This window comes from Theobroma cacao, chromosome 9, assembly GCF_053813885.1.
Source record: "Theobroma cacao isolate CCN51 chromosome 9, ASM5381388v1, whole genome shotgun sequence".
NCBI classification, from domain to species: Eukaryota; Viridiplantae; Streptophyta; class Magnoliopsida; order Malvales; family Malvaceae; genus Theobroma; species Theobroma cacao.
In genome coordinates this window covers 18836514-18862379 of record NC_142647.1, presented here as the reverse complement: position 1 = coordinate 18862379, position 25866 = coordinate 18836514, and the positions used below count along the sequence as shown (strand labels likewise).

Sequence of the window (25866 nt, the reverse complement as noted above, 5' to 3'; positions counted from 1 at the left end):
AGCAATTATAGATGTTAATGGATTTAGCCTAAAGGTAGTTAGCAAAAAGTAAAAAGGGAAATAAGTTAATGGTGTTAAATGTTAGCTTAACAAATTACCCCAAGGTAATTGACATTTCAAACCTCATGGGACAATTTTATCTTATTGCAAACCACAGGGTGCCTTTTTGTAATTTACCCTTAAAGAAACTCTGAACTTTGTTTCAATAGAAGAATTTTGGGTTGAGAGGCTTTTTTGGTCCTTCTAAAAGTTACTCATGAGCCTCAAATTCCAAGTCTTCAACAAGGAAAATTGATGCGGTTATCTTTTTTTGTTCTGCATCAACTGCCAAAAGTATGCTTAGCTAAGAAAGCAACACGGTGCAAATCCAAACCTCTTGCATCTGGTCCAAGGTATTACTTTGTCCTATAGATTACGAGAGTGAAAACTAAAAACACACATTGCTATTCAAGCCCAGTAATTAAACATTTCAAATTAGGTTTGTTCGATGTATTTTGACTAGCTTGAGTTATCAACATACGGAGAATCCTTAGAACAAGCCTTGGACAAGTTGTGTCATTTTATACGATTTATTCATCCTTTGATTAATTACAGTAAATGTCAAAACATATATAGTTGATAGTTACAAAATGAAACCATTCACATGCATAGAATGATCCATTATTTACATTACATTTTTGCATGTTTGATATTCTATAAGTATGATCATGATTATATCACAAAATGCATGAATAAGTAAAAGGATTTTGCTAATGAGTACTCGAAAGGCAATCTTTTAGGTTTGTTAATATACTATTTACAACAATATTCTTGTATAAATTGCAACGATTAATAGAAAATATGATGAATTAAATGCATTGGAAGAAGATATTACTTAATATAGTAACTTTAAGGTTAGCAAAAGTCTAAATAAAATTACATTAAGAGAAGCTTCAAGAAAATAGTCAAATACTACTAGTCATATCCTAAGTCCTAATGGGATTACCAGATTGGTGTCCGTCAAGGTCCATACCTATAAGTCCATAAAAAATATACTTTATTGGAAAGAGTGGGAAGAAGAGGGGTGAGGATAAAATGTAGATGGAAGTAATAAAGACCTATTAATAATGAAATTTGGATAGATAAAAGTATATAAAGCATTTGATCCAAGCCTATCATCTTTCATTTCTTTAGAGCCACCTTTTTGGATGCTAACTTTTCCGTAAAATTGTTTCATAAACAATAATCATTGACATAATGAAGTGAAAATCATTTAAATCACAACGTGAAAAAGAGATATTGAAACAAATCTCATTCAAACACATCAAACCTAATGTATGCATATATGTCCTTGTAACATTATAGAATTCTAAAAAGAAATTGTCCAAAAAGAAAAATCAGATAGAGGCATAATGAGGTCGTATATGAATCAAGTGTAAGACCAGATGCAAGGCCTTTGTGCGCGTATGGTACATGGTAACCACCATCAAAGTAGTTGTCACAGAATACCTACAAGTAGGAAATAAAAGATTGCTAGCAATTTGTGTATATGTCCATCAAACTTGCACAACAACGCTATAACCATTAAATTGGAGAATGCTGAATGTTATGTTCAAGACAAAATATCATTGTTTGTGGTATTTAAAATACTAAATTAATCTTGAATGCGACACAAAACATGGGCTTGAAGAGACATAACTTTTTTAAAGCAACAAAAAGCTCATCCCTATCTCTCTCTCTCTCTCTCTCTCTCTCTTTCTCTCTATACAGACACACATACATATACACACATGTATACATATATATATGTATGTGTATATATAAATATATATATATATGTATATGTACATATGTATGTGTATATATAAATATTTATGTATATGTATATATGAATGTGTATATGTATACATGTCCTCATAAAATGCCAATCGAGACAAACAAAATTGAAGAATCTTCCATTAGCAACTGAGACACACCTTCCAGTTACATTTAATAATGTATTCACGTCTATAAACATAAGCTAGTGGGGAATCAACCCCATTGAGGCTTAATATTTCTAAGCAACTACCAAGCCATTCATTAGCAAAGCTGTTAGTACCAATGTCATCCTTACGTAAACTCTCCTTTTCCATATTGAGAAGCAAAAATGGTCCCTAAGTAGCAACTTTTATTGGTATAAGTCCAAATTCTTACCATCAATTGCAACATATATCAACCAAGGTATTCCATTAATTGGAAATATATTGCTATTGAACTAACAAGAAGGCAACAATTATATTAAGTGCACAACAGCATACATTTCTAATGCAATCCTATATTCCTGAAATTCTAGTTGCCTTACAAAGCACTCCATTTAACCCATACGTCCATCCCTGTAGAAAAAATTGGATATCTAGTAAGTAAACCGATTGTCATCTTAGCAGTAAATGGGAAGTAAAAGACAACACTTGATACTAGTTGTCATCTTAGCAGTAAATGGGAAGTAAAGGACAATACTTGATTTGTAGTTCTCTATTTGATGTTTTCAGTCACCATCAGAAATTCTGCACATTTTAATTTGTAAAAGTGCATAATTGGTGGGTGGATGTTGTTAACTTGTAATGCTTGTATCCACGTTGACATGAAGGCATATGTAATCTACTAGGATTCTGTGCAAAATAAGAGTCTTTTGTTTAAACTCTATGACTTTACTTGTTAAGCTGCATGAAGTGGTCTTGTTAAATATTTTACACTTGTTAATGGATCAAGAACAAGTGTTAGTGTTTAATTAGTGTTGTATCACTTGATATATATATATATGTGTTGTTCTTATCAATCTGAATATAAGACCTTATTCGTTAATAACAAAGTAACTCTGTTCACCTCTATTCTATTTCCCTTGTTGTTAACATGGTATTATAGCACCCTTTGATGTCTTGAAGGACTGTGGTTAAGTCTAAATAAGTTTGCCCTTCTGAGTTTAATAGCCTTAAAAAGCCTCAGCAAGTTACTTGAAAATTAAATGGCCACCACCACGACAACAAGCCATCTAGCTTCTCCTCCGTTTAATAATGATAATTATCCCTCATGATTTGTAAAAATGGAAGCCTATCTAAGAGGTTATGACCTTTGGGATGTGATTGAGTCCAGAACTGAAGTCCCTTGCTAGAGGAAAAATGTAAGTGCTACTCAAATTAAGCAATACAGTGAAGAAATTGTAAAGAGGTATAGGGCACTGTCATTCATTCATGGATCAGTCACTGAACCCATATTCTTAAGGATAATGGCATGCAAGTCAGCAAGAGAAACTTAGGAAAAACTTAAAGTTACATTCTAATGTTCTGGTCATACTCGACATCAATAGGTGATGAAACCAATACAAGAGCTTGAGGCTCTCAAAATGAAAGATACTGATAGTGTGAAGGACTATAAAAACAAGGTGGAGAGGATTGTAAACTAAGTTATAATTTTGGGAGGCAAATTTCTAGAGGATCGTGTGGTGGATAAGGTGCTTATAAGCTTGCCTAAACAGTTTGAATCCAAGATATCTTCATTACAACAAGCCAAGGATCTTTCCAAGATAACATTGACAGAACTTGTTAATGCATTACAGGTAACTGAGAATAGGAGAGTAATTAGAAATGATGAGAATGTTAAGCATGCATTGATTGCTAAAATGAAGGGTAAGACCCATGGTGAGTCATCTATAAAGAAGGCAACGAAGGAAAGAGAACTTTATTAGTAGGCAAATAGTAATATGGAAGGAACAGAAATGTACCTTGCTTTCATTTCAAGAAAAAAAGACATGTAGAATCTAGTTGCTGGTTTAGACCCAATGTCACATGTAGGGCTTGTAATCAACAAGGTCATGTTGAGAGAGTTTGCAAGAATAAGCAAACTGAGAACAAAGAGAAACACGGTCAGACTGCAGAAAAGGTTGAGTTTGTTGAAAAATGCCTATTTATGGTAGGTAGCGATTCAAGTACCTCTGATGCAAAACAATGGTTGATTGACAGTGGTGCTTCAAACCACATGACCCCCAAAAAGTCACCGTTTGTTCAATTAGATGCCAACTATCATTCAACAGTGAAGATTGGCAATGGGGCTGTACCTTTGTGTAGTAGGGAAAGGATCAGTAGCAGTCAGCACAGCAATAGGAATCAAGTATGTATATGAGGTTTTGTTGGCACCTAAAATAACCCAAAATTTACTTTGCGTGGGTTAAATGTTAAATGATAATTATATTTTAATTTTCAAAGATAAATCATGCACCATCTATACTCCTTCAGGTGATTTCTTAATGAATGTACCAATGAAACATAACTGTTTTGCAGTGAATTGGAATAATGTATGCATGCACGCTACTAAGCATGATTCAAATTCAGCAACTCTCTGGCATAAAAGATTAGGCCACCGTAATTATGCCTCTTTAAAACATCTTAGTTCTTTAAATTTAGTGAATGACATTCCCAAGTTTTCAAGTGGTGGTCTAATTTGCAAGACATGCCAATTTGGAAAATTATTCGAAGACCATACGCTTTAACTAGTTTAAGCAGAGCTAGTGACAAGCTAAGATCGGTACATATAGATGTAGAGGGCTCTTTGAGTGAAGCTTCCTTAAATAGAAGTAGGTACTACCTTATTTTCATTGATGACTTCACCAGGTTCTGTTGGATTTACTTCATGAAGGAGAAATCAAAAGTGTTTTGCTACTTCTTGAAGTTTGAAGCTTAAGTTGAAGTTGAAACAAAGAAGAAGATTAAGGTGTTGAGATCTACTAATGGTGGTGAATACTCATCGTTTGGGTTCACTCAATACTTGGACAAAGAAGATATTCTTCATCATTTCACTGCTCCTTATTGCCCTCAATAAAATGGAGTCAATGAGAAAAAGAATCAAACTATACTGGAAATGTCAAGGTGTTTGCTCTATGAAAAGAATCTTCCCAAAAGATTCTAGGTAGAAGCAGTAAATACAGTAACCTATCTTCTTAATATTCTGCCTAATCGTTTTACTCAAAGAATGACTCCTCATGAGGCATGGTACGGTATTAAACCATCAGTGGATCATCTGAGAGTTTTTGATTGCCTATGCTATCAACACATTCCTAAACAACTAAGAGACAAACTCGAACCTAAGTGTGAGACCTTGACCTTTATAGACTCGTAGATAGAAATATACGCGATACCCCTAATTAGGGGTAATTTCGTCATTTTCTCAATAAGCCCATAAAAGTAAGTTCTAAACAATATTATGGCTTAAGTGGGCCTAAAGCATAAATGAATGATGAAAATATGGGTGAAATGACAAGGAAATAAAATTTTTGATGATTTTCATGTTCTAGGGGCAAAACGGTAATTTTACGAGTTTACGGGGGCAAAGTTGGAATTTTGGAATTTTACACCAACTAACACTTGTCATGCCCATGGATTTCAGCCATTAACAGTTTACATTGTAGATAATTAAAACATTTTATGTGGTGGAGAGAGATTACTTAATGGATAAGTATTACACATGGACCAATGGAAACATGCCATGTGTCAAGCTTGGATCATTCTAGAATTTCCTTGTAAAATCTATTTAAACTCTCTTAGTCTCGCCATTAACATTTTACATTGTGGATAATTGAAACATTTTATGTGATGGAGAGAGATTGCTTAATGGATAAGTATTACACATGGACCAATGGAAACATGCCATGTGTCAAGCTTGGATCATTCTAGAATTTCTTTGTAAAATCTATTTAAAACTCTCTTAGTCTCACCCATATGGCTGGCCAAAGCAAGAAGTGAAGAGGAAAGGAAAGAACACAAACCCTAGGTGGGAAAATTGAAGAAAAAGTGTGGGATTCCAAGGAATTAAGCAAGGTAAAGCAAAAATTCTTTATTTTTAATTGAGATTTACAATACCCATGCTTTATTTTCTTATTTCTATGGTTGAGAAACATGATTTCATAGTGAATAAGTGGTAGGCAAAATGGGTATGGAGAGAGAATGATCTTAGATTGGTTTGATTTTTAGGTATGTTAGTGTTTTTAGGTGATTAATGATGTGTAGCATAAACCACCAAAGGTTTGGTGCCCATCAATAGCCGAATTCTCTAAGTGAATAATGAGGAAGAATGGGATGTTATTCTAGGTGATGTGATTAAGAAATAATAGTTTTTGGTGTAGGAATTAATGAATAATGGTGAGAAAATTAAGTAGGAAAAATCACAGAGTTAGTGTACCATTGTTGGCCAAAGTTCCAAGAAGAAAAATGAAGATAAATTTTACCTAATTGTGTGTTAATTAGTTTGTGCTTGGTGAATTGAGGGATTGGAAAAGAAATGGAGCAAGTTGGAGTGAAATTGGACGCATTGGCCAATTTATCGGATGAAAAATCGACTTAGGCGAATACTAAGTCTAGATGGCTACCCGTGCATTTTTCATTTCATATCATATATATATCGAGCTTGAAATAGCTTATGGCTGTTAGACATAATTTAATTAGAATATGTGTCATGGATTATGGTTAGGTGGTGAGCCATTAGATACGGGTAAAGGACTGTACCCGCAGATTGAAAATAGGAGTATTTCTACTCCTAATACCGATGAGTGGACTTGCATTTCAAAACTTGTTTTGGAGATATAATGTATTTGTCAAACATTTGAATGGATTATCCAGCGTTTCATAAAAACAAGTGCCTTAGGAACAAGCTTTTCATAAAAACAAGTATTTCTTCATGTTATGACATGTGACTATTATTGATTCATGCACTACCACATTGTGTTGATATATATATATGAATACATTGTTGTGTAATGATATTGACTCGGCTATGTGCGAGTAGGGAGTGCGCATAAGCCGATGATGACCTGGTTATATGCGAGTAGGGAGTGCACATAACCCGGTGATGACCTAGTTATGTGCGAGTAGGGAGTGCGCATAACCTGGTGATGACCTAGCCATGTGCGAGTAGGGAGTGCGCATGAGTTGGGAATGATGATGATGGGATGGTGTTCATGATGATGATGATGGGATGGTGTGCATGATGATGATAGGTATATGGTTGTAAATGCAAATATGTGAGCATTTGATTTGTTGAAATTTGGGAGTTTACATGTGTTACATGTTGCTATTGTTATTTTAGCAGGATGGCTTGTTTTAAGGGAAAAGGAGACTTTTTCCTTGATGTTTTGAAACTCGCTACAGCGAGAAACTCTCGGGTTTGAGGGCCTTCACTAGACTTGGTTCTCGCTGTAGCGAGAATGAAGTTCACTGCAATGAGAACCTTTCTGTCCATTTTGCTAACTTGTGGGTTTTTGCCATATTTCCCATTTCTTTGGTACCATAGTTGAGCATGGATCTTTGTAAAGTGATTTACTCATGTGGGGTTTACATGAGGGGTTTAAAAGAGCCAAAACAATTGCATTGTTTTGAGAAAATGAATGCATCATGATTTCGTTAAACATTCCTTATGGTATGCTTGTTCCCTTTCGTTATGCTCACCGCTTTCAACTTCATGTTTTCAGATTACGAGGTAGCTAGTAACTAGGTCGAAGTACATTTGTAGACTCGACTATTGGTAGGTGTCTTGGCATTTAGTAGTTATACATTCGTCAAGTTTCTCTGCTGGACATAGAGTCTCCTTTTGTTGTGTATAGACAAACCTAATGTGAATTATTAAGATACATGTGTAGACAGTGTATATACACTTGTTTGGTATGCCAGTATGAAGTGGCAATGCTTAATATTATTTTGATTCTAAGTTATGATATATGACTTAGTAGTTTATGATGGAATGATGAATATGCCAGATTAATAGGCTTGCTTGGGCTTAGTGGACTACGTCTATAAGGCCCATGTGCCGGTCATGACCCGAAATTTGGGTCATGACACTAAGGCACAAATTGGGATTCACATTGGATACAATTTGCAAGCTAAAGCTTATAGAGTTTATTTGGTTGATTTTGGGAAGGTCTCAATCACCAGAAATGTCATTTTTGATGAAGATAGCGAGTGGAATTGGGAAAAACAACAACTCGTAGGCACCAGTTATGCACCAATCAATACGATTGATAATAGTAATATTGATGATGGAGATGGGAGTGGTCTAGAAGCTGACCAAATCATAGATGATGAAACTGTAAGAGGGACCCAAACCATTAAAGATGTGTATGACAGGTGTCAATTGGCTCTTGTTAAACTAGCTTCATTTGAGGAAGTTGCTCATCATTCTAAATGGATGGCAGCAATGAAAGAAGAGTTAAAGATGATAGAAAAAAATAATACCTGGTCATTGGTACACAGACCAAGATATAGACATGTGATCGATGTTAAGTGGATCTTCAAAAGGAAACTCAACTCAAATGGGTTGTTGAATAAGTATAAAACCCGCCTGGTTGTGAAACGATATTCTCAAATGGCAAGTATAGATTATCAGGAAACCTTTGCTCCTATTGCAAGAATGGATACCATTCAATTAATCACTATCATTGCTCCAACTTGTAAGTGGAAGCTCTATCACCTTGATGTAAAGTTAGCTTTTTTAAAAGGAAAGCTTTATGAAGAAATCTACATTGAGCAACCACTTAGTTTCGAGATTGAATCTGATAAAGGCAAGGTGTACCAACTTCGCAAGGCTTTGTATGGTTTAAAGCAAGCTCCACGAGCTTGGTATAGTGAGGTCGACTCATTTTTGGTGAATCATGGTTTCCAAAGGAGTCTAAATAAGGCCACTTTATATGTTTTAAAAAAGAAAGATCAATCTCCTCTAATCCTGTCTATGTACGTTGATGATTTATTAATTACTAGAGTTAATTCAACTCAGGTTAATAAGCTCAAGGAGTTATTGGAGAAACAATTCAGCATGTCTGATCTTGGGTTAATATCATATTTTCTAAGAATTAAAGTTAAGCAGGAAGATGATGGCATTCTATTATGTCAACAGAATTATGTCAAAGAGGTACTTAAACAATTCAAAATGGCCCATTGCAAAGGTGTATCCACTTCCCTGCCTATTTATGAAAATTTATCTCTTAATGATAGTGTCAAATTGAAGAATCCTTCTGAATATAGGAGTCTCATTGGATGTTTGTTATACATCCGTGCCACAAGACTCGAGATAATGTATACTATGAGATTTTTGTCAAGGTGCATGCAGCAACCATGCCAATCACATGTCATTGTAGCCAAGAGAGTAATAAGGTATTTGAATGGTACAATCACCTTTGGACTTAAATTCACACAATATGGTGAAATCAAATTAATGTGATATTTATATAGTGATGGAGCCAGCTCTGTTGATGATACAAAGAGTACCTCCGGCTATGTTTTCTCAATTGGAAATGGAGTACTTTCATGGTTTTCTTAAAAACAGGAGACTGTGGCTCAATCCTTAGTAGAGGCTGAGTATGTCTCTGCTGCAACAACAACAAACCAAGCAATTTGGTCAAGAAAAATTCTCCATGACCTGGGATTCCCGTAGACAACTGCATCAGATTTATTTGTTGTAATAAATCTACTATAGCTATGGTAAAAATCCTGTGTTCCACAGACTTACAAAACACATCAGTGTTGAGTATCACTCACTGAGGCAAGCAAAACAGCAAGGTGAAATTGCTATCTCTCATTGTTGCTCAGATGATCAACTGATCGACATAATGACTAAGTCATTGAGCAAACAGAAGTTTGAATATCACAAAGAGAGAATAAAGATAGTCAATGTAAGCATTAAGGGAGAATGTTAACTTGTAATGCTTGCATCAACGTGGACATAAAGGCATATGTAATCCACTAAGATTCTGTGTAAAAATAAGAGTCTTTTGCTTAAACTCTATGACTGTATGTGTTAAGTTGCATGAAGCTGTTTTGTTAAATGTTTTAAACTTGTTAATAGATCAAGAACAAGTGTTAGTGTTTAATTAATGTTGTATCACTTGATATATATGTGCTGTTCTTATCAAAGTGAATATAAGACCTTATTCATTAATAACAAAGTAACTTTGTTCACCTCAATTCTACTACCCTTTAACAGAGCATTATATTCTTCTTTGTTGTTAACAAATGTCACTTACAAAAAATTTGATCCATGAGAGGAAGTTTTATTTTGCCACAAATTCATTTGTGAGGATTTTCCACTTTAGGTGAGAACTCTGGATGTAAAGTAGCATTTTGGTGATGAGAGCAAATGAAACAATTGACATAAATTGAGCAGGTGGATTGTTAAAGGAGAACTTAAGATTTCTCTTAGACGACCCAAAATATGAAGTAAAAACCTATCAAAACCTTGTTAGCTTTAGAGAACAGGCACAAAGTTTTCAGCTTGGCCATGATTACCATTCTTCTGGAAGTGTAGAAAGAGCCTTTCTCTTTAATAGTATTTTCAATGCATCTTATATTGTACATAATCTTCTCTTATTACAACTCTTCTTTAAGCTTATCATAATAAATTTAGAACAAATTATAAGGCAGAGAACTCAATTTGAAGCAAAATATCTGCTGGTAACTGGTTTTATGTGTGTAAAATGTAGGGCAAAACTCTGAATCAATTGCTTTACATTTTACCGGCCGCTGAAACTTCAAAGCAAAAAGGGGATCTTAGGTAGGTATCTGAGAGGAAGTCCCATCGCAGCTAAGGATAAACTTTCTCATAAAACAGAAATCAAAGAAACTAAAACAAATCAACAGCAAAAACATAGAAAAAAACAAGATATTCTTAAGTCAATCAGACGGGATTCAAAGAGACTTACACGGTAAGGGCATGTAAAACAAGACTTTTTCCCACTTCCAGACACAAGAAGAGAGGCATGATGTCTACAGACATTGTGAAAAGCAGCAATGTTCCCATTATCATCCCGGCAGACCACAAACTCTACATTTCCCAATCTGCATAAGGACGATGAACCTTCATTTGTTCTTATATGTGAAAATTGAGCCTATTTAACTGCTGGAATCAGAAAACAGGGCATCGTTTGTTAAATGGACAACATAAAGCACACCAGTTTTCCACAGCTAAGCGTGGCCCAAGGACCAGGATAATATTATTTTAGTGATTTCCCGGAAAGGGGAAGAGAACTAAAATTGAGCTAATAAATCAAATTGAGGTCGACTATAGAATGCTCCTCCCTTCCTCTAACACAACCAACACCTTGGCAAAGTCAAACTTTTGTAAAGAACATGTGGTACTACTGACTTTAATAACCTTACCACAGAGGCTCCCAATTTTCTTGAAAGTGGTTTCACACCAAAGATGGGGGAAAGGTTTTCAATTGTGATTCAGATGGGTTGTTGGTCTCTCTCTAGTATAAGGGAGTATGGGGTAATAATGCGAAACCAGATAGTGAAAATGTCTGAGTAGCTCTCTATTTTCATTTCCTCCACATCACTAAAGTTGATGAGTGGCTTAAAGACACCAAGAGGGTGTAAGGAAACGGGAATGCCTTCTTGGATGAATCTTGATTGAATAGACTTGAGAGAAAAGGCTTCCTTCATACAAGCAACGACACTTCTTTTGGTCCATTTGATATCACTGTCTGCAACATCCACATGAATGTCTACTAACTGGACTATCTTCTTAAATAGAGAATTAGTTGACTTATCTTTGTTTTGTAGTTGGCTTGAATAATTTTTAGGACCTTGAATCAAGGCCTCCTTGAAAATTTTTTTTGTTGGCCCTCGTTCTCTACTTTGCCAACTTTAGATTGATTCGCAGTTTTCACGGAGATTGTCCTGTTTACGATAATTTGGCAACCATCAATCACCTTATAATTGGCTTGCAAAATGGCCTTCCTCATTTCCTCTGTCAGCCAGTTTCTGACAAAGGCAAAGGTTGGCCTACTGTTAGGCTCTTGAGTCCGACAAGATTTCCATGTGAAGGCATCCACAACCATTCCGAAATCATGGAAGATTTCAGTCAATTGTCTTCAGGAAGACCTTGAGCTTAAATTTCCCACATACACCAAAAATAGTCTATCTTCCACTATTTATAAGTTCTCCGGTAGCCTGACTACCAATCTTCTGAGGTCGTCATCCGCTGAAAGTTGCCACCGGCTGTGCACGCATCACTCGTACTCTCATCATTTTTAAATCTCTAAGGTCGTCTTTTGCCGAAGTCACCACCATCGTGCACACATCACCGTACTCTCCTCATTTATTAAACTTTGAAAGATAAAACAATTGCTTTAAGATTTAAGCCTTTATCTTAAAGCAATTGTTTTATCTTTCAAAGTTTAATTACCTTTTTAGCAACATTAATTTTCAGTTCAATTTTCCTTTCAAGCACCTTTACCTTTTAGCATTTGTTTGCTTTTCAATACTTAATTTACCTAATAGGATTTGTATATCTTTTCGGTGACTTGTTTATCTTTCTAGCACCTTTAATTCCAAGTTTGGTTTTAACTCAAGAAGTTCTTTTAAGTTGGTGTCCTTCCTCATCTCTTCAGTAAATAACAAGGGTGAGAACCTTTAATTGTGTGACTAAAATCAAATTGCCAGGTTTACTCCCAATATCTATACCAACAACAGTGTGAAACGTCCAACATCCGGTTTTCCTAAAATTTCCCCAAATACAGTGCGGAATCCTCTTTTTGTAGTTCTACTTCTACTTATTTGAAGCTTTCACTTTGATTATATTCAAAATAACTTGAAAATTGTTCTAACCATCTGTCATACAATCAATCATTGGGATTTTTTGGTATAGAATCAATGATTGCAATAATACATCTGAGCTGACTAAAGCAAGCTTTTAGTGGAATATGCAATTAATGTTTATGAAGGCAGCCACATGTTTGCATGTTAGTGGATTTTCGGTATCTTCTTTAAAATCTAATTCTCAATATTCATAAAAAGATAATTTAAAGATATAGCTCAACTGTAGAGCCCAAAAGATTGCTTCAAAATTGGACAGCTTTGAAAACTCATTTGAGTAATGACTCTCAAAGCTATAGGCACCTACATCGACAACCACACCACAAACATGAAATCATATTTCATAAAACCTCAACAACACTCTACACCCCATATAAACAAAGTGAAATTCACCGTTGTGTACACTCCCAAGCCTCTTAAAAGTTGTACATTCAGCAAAGATTTAATCCCTAACAGTGCCCACGGTTTACAGTTGATTACAATATCTTGATATGCAAGAGCTTTTTATAAACTCCAAGCACATGCCAATCTCACAGTTTTCATTTCTCCTTGCACCCGTTCGACTACTTTTGAAAGGTTATTCGAATTTGAACCTCTTTTAATCCTATATGTAGATGATCCCACGACAAAAACTACTTACATAATTTTCCTACTGCTATAATAATAAGTAGGAAAGCAATGATAAAAAAGAAAAGACCTAATTATACCATTCACTGCTCAAGAGACTCCATTCGGACAACACAACATGAGCCATAGTTGTGTCTATATACATTTTTACTGAGCAGCAAACTCAGTTGATTTGACTAATGATCAAAATAGTATGTACAATATATAGAAATATAATTAAAGAAGCAAGGACGAGAGCAATTAATAAAAGCTGTTGGAGTAGGATACATGATATATACACTATGCTCATCTACAGATCAAATACAGACATGGAAGACTTGCAATTTCAGCCATGCTAAACTTAAACCCACTTGCTTATATATGGTTTATCATCCCAAATTAATCTACAATCACTGACTATAATATAAACCACTCAAGCAAACATTTTCAAACTGTAGAAGAGTTTTCTTTTCCTCATCCGCTAAAGTAAGTACGGGGCGAGAAGAGCCGGCGCGGTGAGAACATCCCCATGTACCGAGGTGAAGCTAGCCCTTCGATGGACCTATATTCCGACATGACGAACCCCTCTCGCTCCCCGTGGGTTCCGCCCCTCATCATGTGCCCATTGAAGGTCCCACATTTTACCAACTTCCCAACCCATGAATATTTCTTCTTTTGGGGGCTTTTGTGCCCTGCATTCATTTTCTCACTCAAGTATTCCTTCACAGCATGCAAGCTCTGCTCGAAAACCTCCATTGGTGGTGAAACCATGGGGTTCCCTTCCACGCAAAGCTTCTGAAGCTTCTTCAGGCATCCGATGGAGTCAGGCAAGCTTGTTATTTTGTTGTAACTAACGTCCAATTCCACAAGAGAAACGAGGAGGCCAACGGAGTATGGTAGGTTTTCAAGGTACTGGAAGTTTTGGCTTACATTGAGAACCTCCAGGTTGATTAAGTTCTCCAAGTCTTCAGGGAGAGACCCGAGGCAATTCAGGCGTGCATCCAGAACACGTAGGGAAGTCAGGTGCGTGACGGATTGGGGAAGGAAAATCAGCTTGTTTGAGTTCACTGACAGTTTCTTCAGGTTGATCAACTCAAATCCAATAGTGTCTGGCAGCATGGTAAGCTTGTTGAAATTAGCATTTAATTCGTCCAATGACCTGCCAAATGCAAGAGATATTTGCAGCTTAACAATTTATTAGTTAGGTCCATGGATGTATATTGACAAAAATATTAATTAAGATACTCAAAATACCAGATTATAAAATATGAATATATCTAAATGCAGTAATAATAAAGGCAAATGATAATCCTATTCCCATTCCATCATGTACAATACAAACCTGCAATTTTCAATAGTTTTAGGGAGAGTTTGGAGAAGGTTGCCCGAAACATTGAGAATCTTGAGCTTAGACAGACAACCTATGGAGTTTGGGAGAAACTTAAGCTGATTGGAGTGCACATCAAACACCAACACGTTGAGTAATCTGGCGGTCAGGGACTCAGGTATGCTCTGTCAAGTCAATTCAAAGGAAGGAATATTATATCCACAAAATATTACTACTACAACTTATTAATGGGGTTATTAAAAAGTCAAACAAATTAAAGAATGCTGCTTGAATACTTGCAGCCGGCCCTTGGTCAGCAGCAACAAAACCGTACTTTCAAACCTCAAAATTTCGTACGACTCTAGCCTTACATTCTATATCAGAGCTAGACTTTTATATTTATAAAGTCACAATCAATTGGCAGTCGGAAAGGGCGGGTACAAAATCCAAGACCAATGATGATGAAAATATACAAAACAAGAGCTCAAATTGGCGAGGGATAACAATATTAAAATCTGCCAAAGCGTATGCTGGTGGGCAATATCAGATTTGATCCTTATCACTTTGATAATTAACTTGAACAAATGATGAAATGGGTGAAGCAATGAAGAAAACAATTTGGAAAAGGAAAAAAGAAAGAAAGAAATATTGCAGACTGAGAAGCTGCTCCTTACTATTCCCACGTCATTAAACATAGGAGTAAACATATAGCATCATGTATCAAACCTTAACCGTGATTCCACAAATCAGCCGTTAATGACGGGAGTGTATTTCAGGAGATCTACATCAAAAAGATAATTTTTTATTTATTTTTGTAACTTAATTTTTATTCTAAGAAATAAAAAGTAAAAAATATGTTTAAAGCAATACGCAAAAAGATTTTTTTAATATAAAATATAATTTTCTTAACTATTTTACTTTTCAAAAGGAAACAATAATCAAATGGAAATTGAAAAATAATTATATATATTTGTTAGTATTTTTAGCAAACATCATATTCTTATTATTTATTTTTATATTTTACCTTGTTTTTGTGTTAGTACTTATTAGTTGTGCTATAGTATAGCTAACTAAATCCTAATTTTTTAAGTTTAATACTTAATTTATATTCAATCCTAAAATGATAGTGATACATGAATGAATATAAGAAAACAAAATACATTTACTTTTATTTATAAAGTGAAATCTCAAGTTTAAACTAAAATATATATTATTATATTAGAATTGAGTCAAGTTATTTACTTGAGGAATATTCATTTGTTTTAATTATTTAATAAACAATAGAACTAAAAAAGCATAAAAAGAAAAAGAGAGAGACCAAATGTAAGTGTTGTTAAAAAGGATTGTGTTCAAAAGGTACTTCTGTAAGAAAATATTCACGAATGAAACGTGCACTATACCCCCGTAAAGTCAAAAATTAAGACTGTGGCTTTCTACTAAAAGCATTAACTGCGGCTTATCGGGTGTCTAAAGTTTAATCAAGTACAATTTTAGGCACTCGATAATAGGCGCACCCAAAGAACAGGTGAATTAATTAACAAACACCCTGATTTATGTATAACTAGTAAACGAGAATTAATTTAAAATCTTTTATTTTATTTACATTCCTATAAATATTATAGGATATTCCTTTTTTCTTTTATAATATTTTAAGACATTTAATGTTTTAAGTAGAGAATTAATATAGCTCTATTGAAGCGCTGTCGTTTCTCTCTAGCACATATAATTACTTGTTTTCTTTGTTTGCACTTCATATTAAAGGATTTTAAAAGAAAATAAACATAAGACAGGCAATTTACTTGTTTGTGGATGGAAAAAATTTTATATATTTAACAATGGACGGCAGAACTTGAAAACGACAATTAAGGTAACCAAGGTTTTTAACTACTTTTAGGCTGCTTTGACTGGAATAGGATAACTGCATCAGATGCAAATATTGTTGAATATTTGTAATCAAGTACTGTAAGATGTGAGAGCGATATGAAGGAAACAAAAGCCAGAAAATATAGAGAGATAATTTATTAAGAGGGCCTTAATTTCCTTCATGTACGTATAAATTGTAAGTTTAACCAATAAAAAAAATCGATTGATAAAACTTAAATATGAAATCAATATGATTACTAACCATACGATAAATAAAAATTTAGAATATGATCCTAATATTACTCATAATTATTGTTTTTTTTAAAGGCTCATAATTATTGTTAATAACATAAAAAGATGAAATACGAGAATTTTAGAATCTTATTCCTCTCTATTTGAACAGTTTTTGTTCACTAATAAAAAAATATATGGATAGTTTATGGTTTGTGCTATTATACATGATCGGTGATTATAGATGTATTTAGCTTATGAGGGAGGAATATATATATATAGAATGATAAGTTGACCAAAGGGATTGGAGGCCCTTCGTTTCCGAGTAGTGATGAGTCATGCACCGATACCAATCCTCACAAACAGGAAACACAGGTGCGTGCTTGTATTTGATCATGCATGTGATCCAAAAAGTTTTGAGAACCTAATATGAGGGAATAATTGAAAGGTGAAAGGGATACCTGGAGATTATTGTTGGAGAGGTCTAACTTGCAAATAGTAGCCAAATTCAGAGAAGGATTTGGAAGAGAATCCAACGACATCCCACTCAAATCCACAATCTCAAGCCTCTCTTCCTCTATACATCTTCTTCTGTGATCTCCCTTGTCGCTCAAACCCATGGCCATTCTCACTTGCTGCTGCTGCTGCTGCTGTTGCTGTTCGTACATCATTTTATTAAGACTTGTCCCAAAAGTGTCAGAATTTGTAATAGAAGAGAAAGAAAAGAAGACGAGGAAAGCAAAGAAAAGGGATTTTGATTTGAATCGTTGTTGGTTTTATAAGGGGAATTAATTGCAAGGACGTACGGAGGAGCAGTGAGGAAGAAATAGAATAAGACAAGAGATGTGCATGACGTATGTCCAAAGACTGAAACAGAAGGAAGAAAAAGTACAAAGAGCCGTATGTTTAGGGGGTTGCGTGGCCACGTCTCCCACTTTAAAAAGTCAAACCATCCCGTCCTTTAGTTTCTCTTCGGCTGCCCGCGGATCTCGATCTCCTGTCTCATTATTCAGTCTTTAGACTAAATCCAACTTGGATTACTTTTATCATATCGTACTTACACACGTTATATGAAATTACCTACCAACCAATCATGGCCCCTGGGGAAGACTGAAAACGAATCACTGCTATCACCAACTTCAACTCTTTCTAAGGACGGCATTTACATACTCTTATCTTTTCGGTTGTTTGTGCTGAGCCTTGGCATTAACAATAATGAAAATGAATGATTCTGATTGTACAATAATTATGTTTATCCAAATTATTAAATTTATTTATTTAAATAATTATGTTTGTTAGGAATAGATAGTTGTCTTATGTGTGTCGGGAATAAGCATCTTTACTTATAAATAGGATTATCTGATTTTTTGAAGATTGTGTGAAAAAACAAAAAGAAAAACAATTTGCAATTATTCTCTCCACCTTCTTCAAATTCTTCTTAAATGTTGTTTTGTTGCAGAAAAACTTAATATAAGTTTGATAATCTCGTCATACTCCAATGATTACTTAATGAATTGATTTCATTAGTACAAAATGTGATCAATCACTAGACTTATCTTTGAGGTTTATACGTCACTAACTTTTTTGCATACTATAACTGAAGCAAATAGAATCCAAAAAAAAAGTGACATAGATATATGTCTTATGTCACGATCCGAAACTTTCCATCGAGCCCGTGACAACCGCCTCGAAACCTCGACAAACATTCTTCACCCTGAATGTCGATCGAAACCTCGCAAGGCTCTCGTATCAGCTTTCGCACTTCCCCGGTGAGCAATAGTTATCAAATAATCAAAATACGAAGGATTACAAATCATTTTCAAATCATAACATAACACATTTTTTTTTTTGCTCACAGGGACATTTTCGTCATTTTTGTCGAAAATCTCGAAACTTGCTAAACCTGTAGTAGGTAAGCCGAAAATATATATTTAATGATTTAAAAAAAATTAAGTATCTAAAACGTTCATTTGAAGTGAAAATTTGACCATTTGAATATAATAAAAATATTCAATAAAATAAACTATTTTCTTGTAAAATAATTTTCATAAAACTATCGGTACATAATTCTTATAGCGTAAAAGATAATTATATTCATATATACTATAAAACAAATAACCAAAGCATAAAATTTCTTTTACAGTGACACGTGGGCCCACATCTATCCAAAATGCATCGGAAGCTGGAAACCTACAGCTTTTACCGATTCGAGTCCAAATGAAAGTCCTTGTCAAAGTCAGCTAACTATGGAATTCCCCGAGCCTGAAATGTGAGGAAATGAGGGTGGTGAGATTATAAAATCCCAGTGAGTAAACAGATACCATCTAAACTATCTAAAGTCGAGTAATTGGAGACAATTAAAATAATTCATCATACTGTAATTTCATTACCTTTCAACTCATTTCAACCAAATAAAATCAATCCATAAAAATCGAGTAATCAACTTGGCTTACGAATTTCTTAAAACTTTGGCTCGTGCCAAAACTCATACTCGGTGATACCTTGCGCAGGGCATCTAACCGAGTCCGCCAAGGCTGTTAAAATTTTGTATACACTTAAAACATATTTTAGTTTGAGAAAAATATAGTCGTTCCTTGGCGTTGGCTGAGTTCCCCTTCACGTGGTGGTTTGACGTGAAATGAACCCTAAGCTTTACCCTAGGAGATACCCTACATGCCTCTCCCTTCAAGGTAATAATATAATGGAGTTTACCGTGCCCCTCTAATAGGCTGGTCCACGGAACCCCCTCTGCAGTAAATAATTAATATATAATCTACCAATCAATAAAATTCATTCTAGCATGACATGGCAATTTATCGTAACCTAGCCTCTCAAGACTGAATACACAGTATAAATAATTCTAATACCAAAATCAGTTTAGCCATTCATGCTCATTTATTGTCATAAGCCATTCAATTCAAAACCATAAATATGCAACACAAACTGGCAGTCTCCAATTACTCTATTTTCAAAACTAATATTCGATTTTCCAGAAAATTTATAAAATCATTTTATAAAATCACAATTTCTCTTAAAACATAGCAATTTACCATTTAAACCCATTTTTCATAAAATCACACAGTTGTATAAAACTACTCTAGATAATTAAGACTATAATAAGTTCACTCACAGTTCTAGGAGTCGATGTACTCCTAATCCCAATCTTCAAGCACAATTTCTGTACTTTTACCAGTGTACTTTGCTCACCACCTATCCACAATGTACAATACATAATTCATAACATCAATGCTTGACCATTATAAAATCAATTTAGGCTCGGTATATATGCATGATAGGATATACAACTTATCCGACTACCGCTTAAATGCGGTGTTGACCTAATTCAGCCTATTATCTCCAATTTAACTCCAAATCAATTCTTCTCACTTTCTACACTCCAATTATAACTAAATTACCTCCATGACTGTGAATGAGATTCAATTTATCAGTCTCGGTAGCAAATTACGAAAATACCCCTAGTGGGTAAAAATCGTATTTTTGCTCTGAAAATTTTCATTATTTTTCTAGGCTCATAGTTCATCATTTCTTAACCAATTCTCCTAAAATGAAAATCAAATTTTTCCTCACTCAGCACATGATAAATTCGGCCATTAATGATTGTGGGAGAAAATAAGTTCTTTTCTTGTTGTTTTGTTTCTAAATATGCTAAACTAACTTAAAAAACTAACATAACTTAAAATCAAATTAATCTAACAAGTTTCTCTCTCCTAACCCATTTTTTCAGAATTGAATTCATAATGAAAACATGTAATTTAATCATGGAAAATAAAGAGAAATGCTTGGGAATAAGAAAACTCAAGCTTAATAGAAAAAATCTCACCTTTTTCACTTAATTTCCTTGAAAATTCACACTTTTTCTTTGATTTTCTCTCTCTAGGGTTTTTTTTTTTAATTTTCTCTCTCTTCTTGCTGGTTTGGCCGGCCATGGGGTGGAAGATGAGCTGATTTTTGTGCCTTTTAAAAAGGAAAATAATAAATTAATAAAGGCATGACACGTGGCATCATGTCATTGGCCCGTTTTTAAAACTTTGAAAATTTTAATCCTTTTTATCTCCACCACACAATTAGTCAATGGTCAAAATGAGGATAAAGGAAGACCATGTGCTGGAAAAATGTCCTGGTGGTGAAAAATTATAATTTTGCTCCTGGGGTGACAAAATTTCCATTTTACCCTTTTACTCCAAATTATATCGAAATTAAAATTTTTCACTTCTAAACCTCAAATCGTACTCCAATAAGTCAAATGGGGCCAAAAAAAATCTTTTCTAATATTTCCATTTTGTCTCCAGGTGGCAAATGACCATTTTGCCCCTGGATAGCGAAAATTCCGGTTTGACTCCAAATTGATCCTCGAACTCCGAATCACCATATTAAACCATTCTGGGACTTTAAAATTCTTAATTTCATCGTAAATTTTCTATTTGATCTAATTCAAGGCTTAAATCAACTTTATTGTACCTTTAGGTACAATACCGACTTTTGTAAATTTTTCAAGACTCTCCTAGCATGCAAACATACTATCCATCACATGTATGTCATGATAAATATTTTTATAGAGTCGGGCTTGTCATCTTCTCCCCCACTTGGATCAACCATATGATCCTTCTTCTTGATTGACTTCGACATCCGGCTAAATATTAATATTTTAATATTATTTTATTAATAAAATATTATTTTATTAATAAAATATTATTTTATTCTAAAAATTTTATCTTGTCTCCTTGGTACCCAAAATACCTTATTATGCCTCACTTTACTTCCAAATCGCCTTTTATCTCACAAATTCTCCTTCGATAAAATTATTATTATTTTATTATTATTTTTTCACTTACGAAATATTTTATCCTAAACTACTCCTTTCGTCTTTTATCACTTTTAAACATTTTAATTGACCTCAATTTGCATTCGATCAACTTTATTTATCACCATATCAAAGTATGGGGTATTTCATCTTAAATCTATTCTCTAACATTTTTTATTTTTCATTCTCATGTTACAATAGTTTTCACTCTCTTAAGATTTTTTTATGGGACAAATTGTCTTCTTTGAGCAATGAGAAACAAACATTTACCAAATGTCAAGGTACTTTTCATAAAAATTGAGTTAACAATGGGTAACTTTCTCTCGTTATAATTTTTAGGGACAAATTTTTTTTTTAGCCCTCAAATATAAGGTGATTTTGGAAATAACTCTCCTCATAATTTTGATTGTTTTAAGCCAAGAGATAAGATTTTTGGACAAAAATGCCTTAAATGAACCTTCTCATTCACGCGCATTGTCATACATGTGCAAATAAGTGAAAAAAAAATATGCCCAAAATTTGGTAAATGACAATTTGTTAAAACCATCTTCTTGTTGCAGAAGATTATCTTCTCCAATTTATTGGACATTGACGTAAACAGAAACAATAGGTATGTAACACGGCTGGATTATTAAACAATCATTTGATTCATTCTCAAAGATAGGAAAATGTTCGAACAAGTTTAGAGCGAAGTAATTAGTGACAACAAAGAAGTTGGCAACACACAATAAGTCAGGGAATGTCGAATTTTTTGTTATTTTTTGAGTGGGTTTAATGATTTGAATGCCATATTGGTTGAGAACGTGGTTTAGGGTTTTATTGTTAAACGACATTTGGTGTGGTTTGAAGTTGTGGAAATCATCAGAAATATTAGATGGCATGGTCATTTGGGTCGAATATTGTAGCTTATGGAACGAAAATGGGCATGGTGTGTAACAATTCAGCGATTTCCCTAATTGCATGAATATGGTATGTAGAAACCAACGAATTTGAGGAATTACGTGTATCATTGTATTATTAAATGTATGGCGTGTAGAATGTTATGAAATTTAGGCATAGCGTGTAACAACAATGATATAGTATGTATGGCATGTAACATAATAGTTATTATATAAGGCGTGTAACAAAAGAAATATTTTTGTAAATGTCATGGTGCTTCTCTGGTTAATTGTTCAATGTGTGTAGCTTACATGTGCATTACTGTATTCTATTGCAGATGGATTTTAGAGAGTATGAGAACATTGAGGTGAAACAAAATGAGGAATCAATTGTGGTGAGTCTAAAGAAGGAAGAAGTGAAACCATAAATCCTTGCTACTACAGTGACATGAAAGGAGGAAAAAAAGGAACAAGAAATCCCCAAGGGTTAGCTCTGAGCCGATCTCCCAAACAACATCATGCTTTGCAAAATCAATGAACTAGCCCAATGGAGCATTAGAATAGAGTAACCAGGAAAAATAAGCCAAAATGTACACAATGTCCAAGAATTAATTTGCATGTATCCTATTACCAATTGAAAATTAACAGAATTGGTGAGGTGGGAATAGGAGAAAAGAAAACGAATCAATTAGACATGTGGTCATTTTTGCATCGTTGTAGTGGTTTAGGGTTGACTATTGACTGATAAGGGTTTATGGTTGAAGGTTTAGGTCAGAAATGATATGAGAGGATTGGAATTTAGTAACATATGATTGAAGCGAAATTAACTAATAGAATTGTGGTGCACTTGGAAAGCAACTTACAAATGACTTCACTTACATGCTAAATTACATAGGTATTTATAATAGTTGAAAAGGTTTAGGTAGACAAAAAACATATAAAGAAATTAATATTGAAAATTGGGCAACCTAATAACGTAACAATTTTCAAGGAAGGCAGGTGAAGAGACATTTAATCTTCATACATTTAATCAGAGTAATGAAAATCAAGACTGTTGATTTAACATCTCAAAACTCTACATTTGAGTTTGAAGTTATTAGATGATTACATGTGCATCTTGGTATGTTGCTTTAAATCAAACACATGAACAGGCATGCCATGTGTTAGTTGTTATGCATGGCGTGTAACAACTATATTTATTAGCATGGCATGTAGCAACATCGATAATTTAGGCTTGGCATGTAGGACCTAGTGAAAAAATGTTATTGTTAGACGCATGTTTAAAAATTGGATTTTTAGGCATGTACTATAAGAATTTAATGATTATGCAAGGCATGTTGCAACTTAGTGGTGATGCATGGCATGTTTTACACGAATACTATTAGGTTGGCGTGTAGCAAGGGAGAATATTTAGGCATGGCTTGTAATAACTTAGTTTGGCATGCAAGAAAATTTAACTTGTTCTGCATTGGGTTTAAAAGACACTGATGAGTCATTTTAAAGACAAACTGTGAAGCAAAGCTTCAAATTCTCTCAACTTTCTACATGTAATTTTGTTTTTGTGGGGAGTGGATGCGGATTGAAGTTTGTCTAATGCGTTTTTATAAATCCAAATGCCATTTTTTCCTCATCGAAAACACATGTTTCGTAAAAAAAATCGAAGAAAATCTCATATGAAACCTTAGGTTTAGAATTTTGAAATTATCATGTTTACTCAAGCTTAAGGCTCGAATTGATTCGAAAAAAAGATATTTGAAACCTCTATGATCATTTCAATCATTTGAGTTTCATCGAAAACAATTGAAAATCAAAATCCCCAAATGGCCACTTGACTCTAACGCACGAAAACCATTAGTCGATGGCATGAAAGCAACAACAGCATTGACAACAACATCGAAAGATTGATTTCTTTACTAGATTCAATGCTATCTAAAGTACTGTCCTTGCTTTCCACAATAAATGCAATTCACACCTCCATTTTATCAAGTAGGTGCATTTTTTCGTAGTCTATCAATTTCTATTATTGGTTATATGAAGATTTTAAAGGTTATTGACTTATTGAGTGTATTATATCTATTGCATAACGTCAAAGTCTTGACCAACTTAGTTCTAGATGTCCATTAGAGAGGATTTTCTGGGTTTGCTGCCTCTTAGTCTCCTTAGAAATAAGACAGTCATGAAATTGGAACTACATTTTTATATTATTATTGTTATGAGCATCCCCACTGACATATGGTTTCCAAGTTTGAAGACTATCCATAATGGTGATGTAGAGTTTGTTGATGATGTTTAAGTTCGAAGGCTTTTGTTCGCATGCCATGCATATGAAGAATTGTTGATTCGGTATAGTCATCAATCTGAAAGTCTTACCGAGTTAAATATTTGTAAACCTGACTAAAGAGATTGAATTTATATGATCATAGTGAAACTAGAATAAACTTTTTCATGTTGGTGTTGATGACCCATGGATTTGGAGATAAGTTATACGTTGATGCTGCAAATATTTTGTCACGACCCGGAACTTCCATCGAGTCCGTGACAACCGCCGTGACGTCCCGATAGACATTCTTACTCGAAATGTCAATCGAAACCTCGCAAGGCTTAACATCAGTTTTTCTCGCTTCGCCTATGAGTATTAGTCACTAAAATTATGTTTTGAGAGATTATAAAATATTTCCAAATAAAAACAATAGAAAAACAATTTTTTTCTCACAGGGGCATTTTGGTCATTTTTCCTCAAAAATCTCGAAATCCGCTAAAAATGTAGTATGCGGGTGCAAAACACATATTTCATAATCAAAAATAAATTTGGATGTCTAAAACATTTGTTTGAAATGAATTTATGACTATTAGAATGATATAAAAATATTAAATAAAATATTCAATTTTCTCATAAAACAATATTTTGAGAACACTACATAAATAATTTTTACAGCGTAAAAGCAAAATAAATTCATATATATCGTAATACAGTAAGCCAGAGTATTTAATTTAATTTACAGTAACAAGTGGACCCCCGAATAACTAAAAATAAGGAAGATTGTGAACCTACAGTTTAGAGGATGCAAATCCAATGGTGGTCTTTGATGAAATTAGCTATCTGTAGACTATCTTGAGCCTGAAATGGGTGGAAATGAGGGTGGTGAGATTATATAATCCCAGTGATTAAATAAATACCATCTAAAATATCTAAAGTTGAGTAAATGGAGACAGATAAAATAGTTCAACATATTGTAATTCATCACCTTTCAACTTGTTTCAATCAAATAAAATCAATTCACATAAATCGAATAATTAACATGGCTTATGAATTTCTTAAAACTTTGGCTCTTGCCAAAATCATTTTCATACCCAGTTATCAGGGATGCCTTGATCAAGGGCTATCCCAACCGAGTCCGCCAAGGTTGTTAAAAAGTTATGTATGCATAAATCATGTTTTTATTTTAAAAATATAGTCGTTCCTTGGCGTTGGCTGAGTTCACCCTCATGTGGTGGTTTGGTGTGAAGTGAACTCTAAAGTTATACCTCGGGAGTTACCTTACTCACATCTCC

At 34.1% G+C, this 25866-nt stretch overlaps 1 protein-coding gene and 1 pseudogene across 1 annotated transcript; both read right to left on the bottom strand.

The window, feature by feature from the left end:
* LOC18589460 (choline monooxygenase, chloroplastic-like) overlaps positions 1-11830 on the bottom strand; it is a 31182-nt pseudogene extending 19352 nt beyond the window's left edge.
* A 1624-nt stretch (positions 11831-13454) lies between these two features.
* LOC18589459 (plant intracellular Ras-group-related LRR protein 6-like) lies at positions 13455-17641 on the bottom strand. The gene is made up of 3 exons (XM_007014441.3): positions 17076-17641; positions 14536-14705; positions 13455-14352 (listed from the first exon to the last, which is right to left on the bottom strand). Exons 1-3 carry the CDS (start codon positions 17283-17285, stop codon positions 13668-13670), a joined length of 1065 nt encoding a protein of 354 aa, XP_007014503.3. The 5' UTR covers positions 17286-17641; the 3' UTR covers positions 13455-13667.
* Between the last annotated feature and the right edge of the window lie 8225 nt (positions 17642-25866).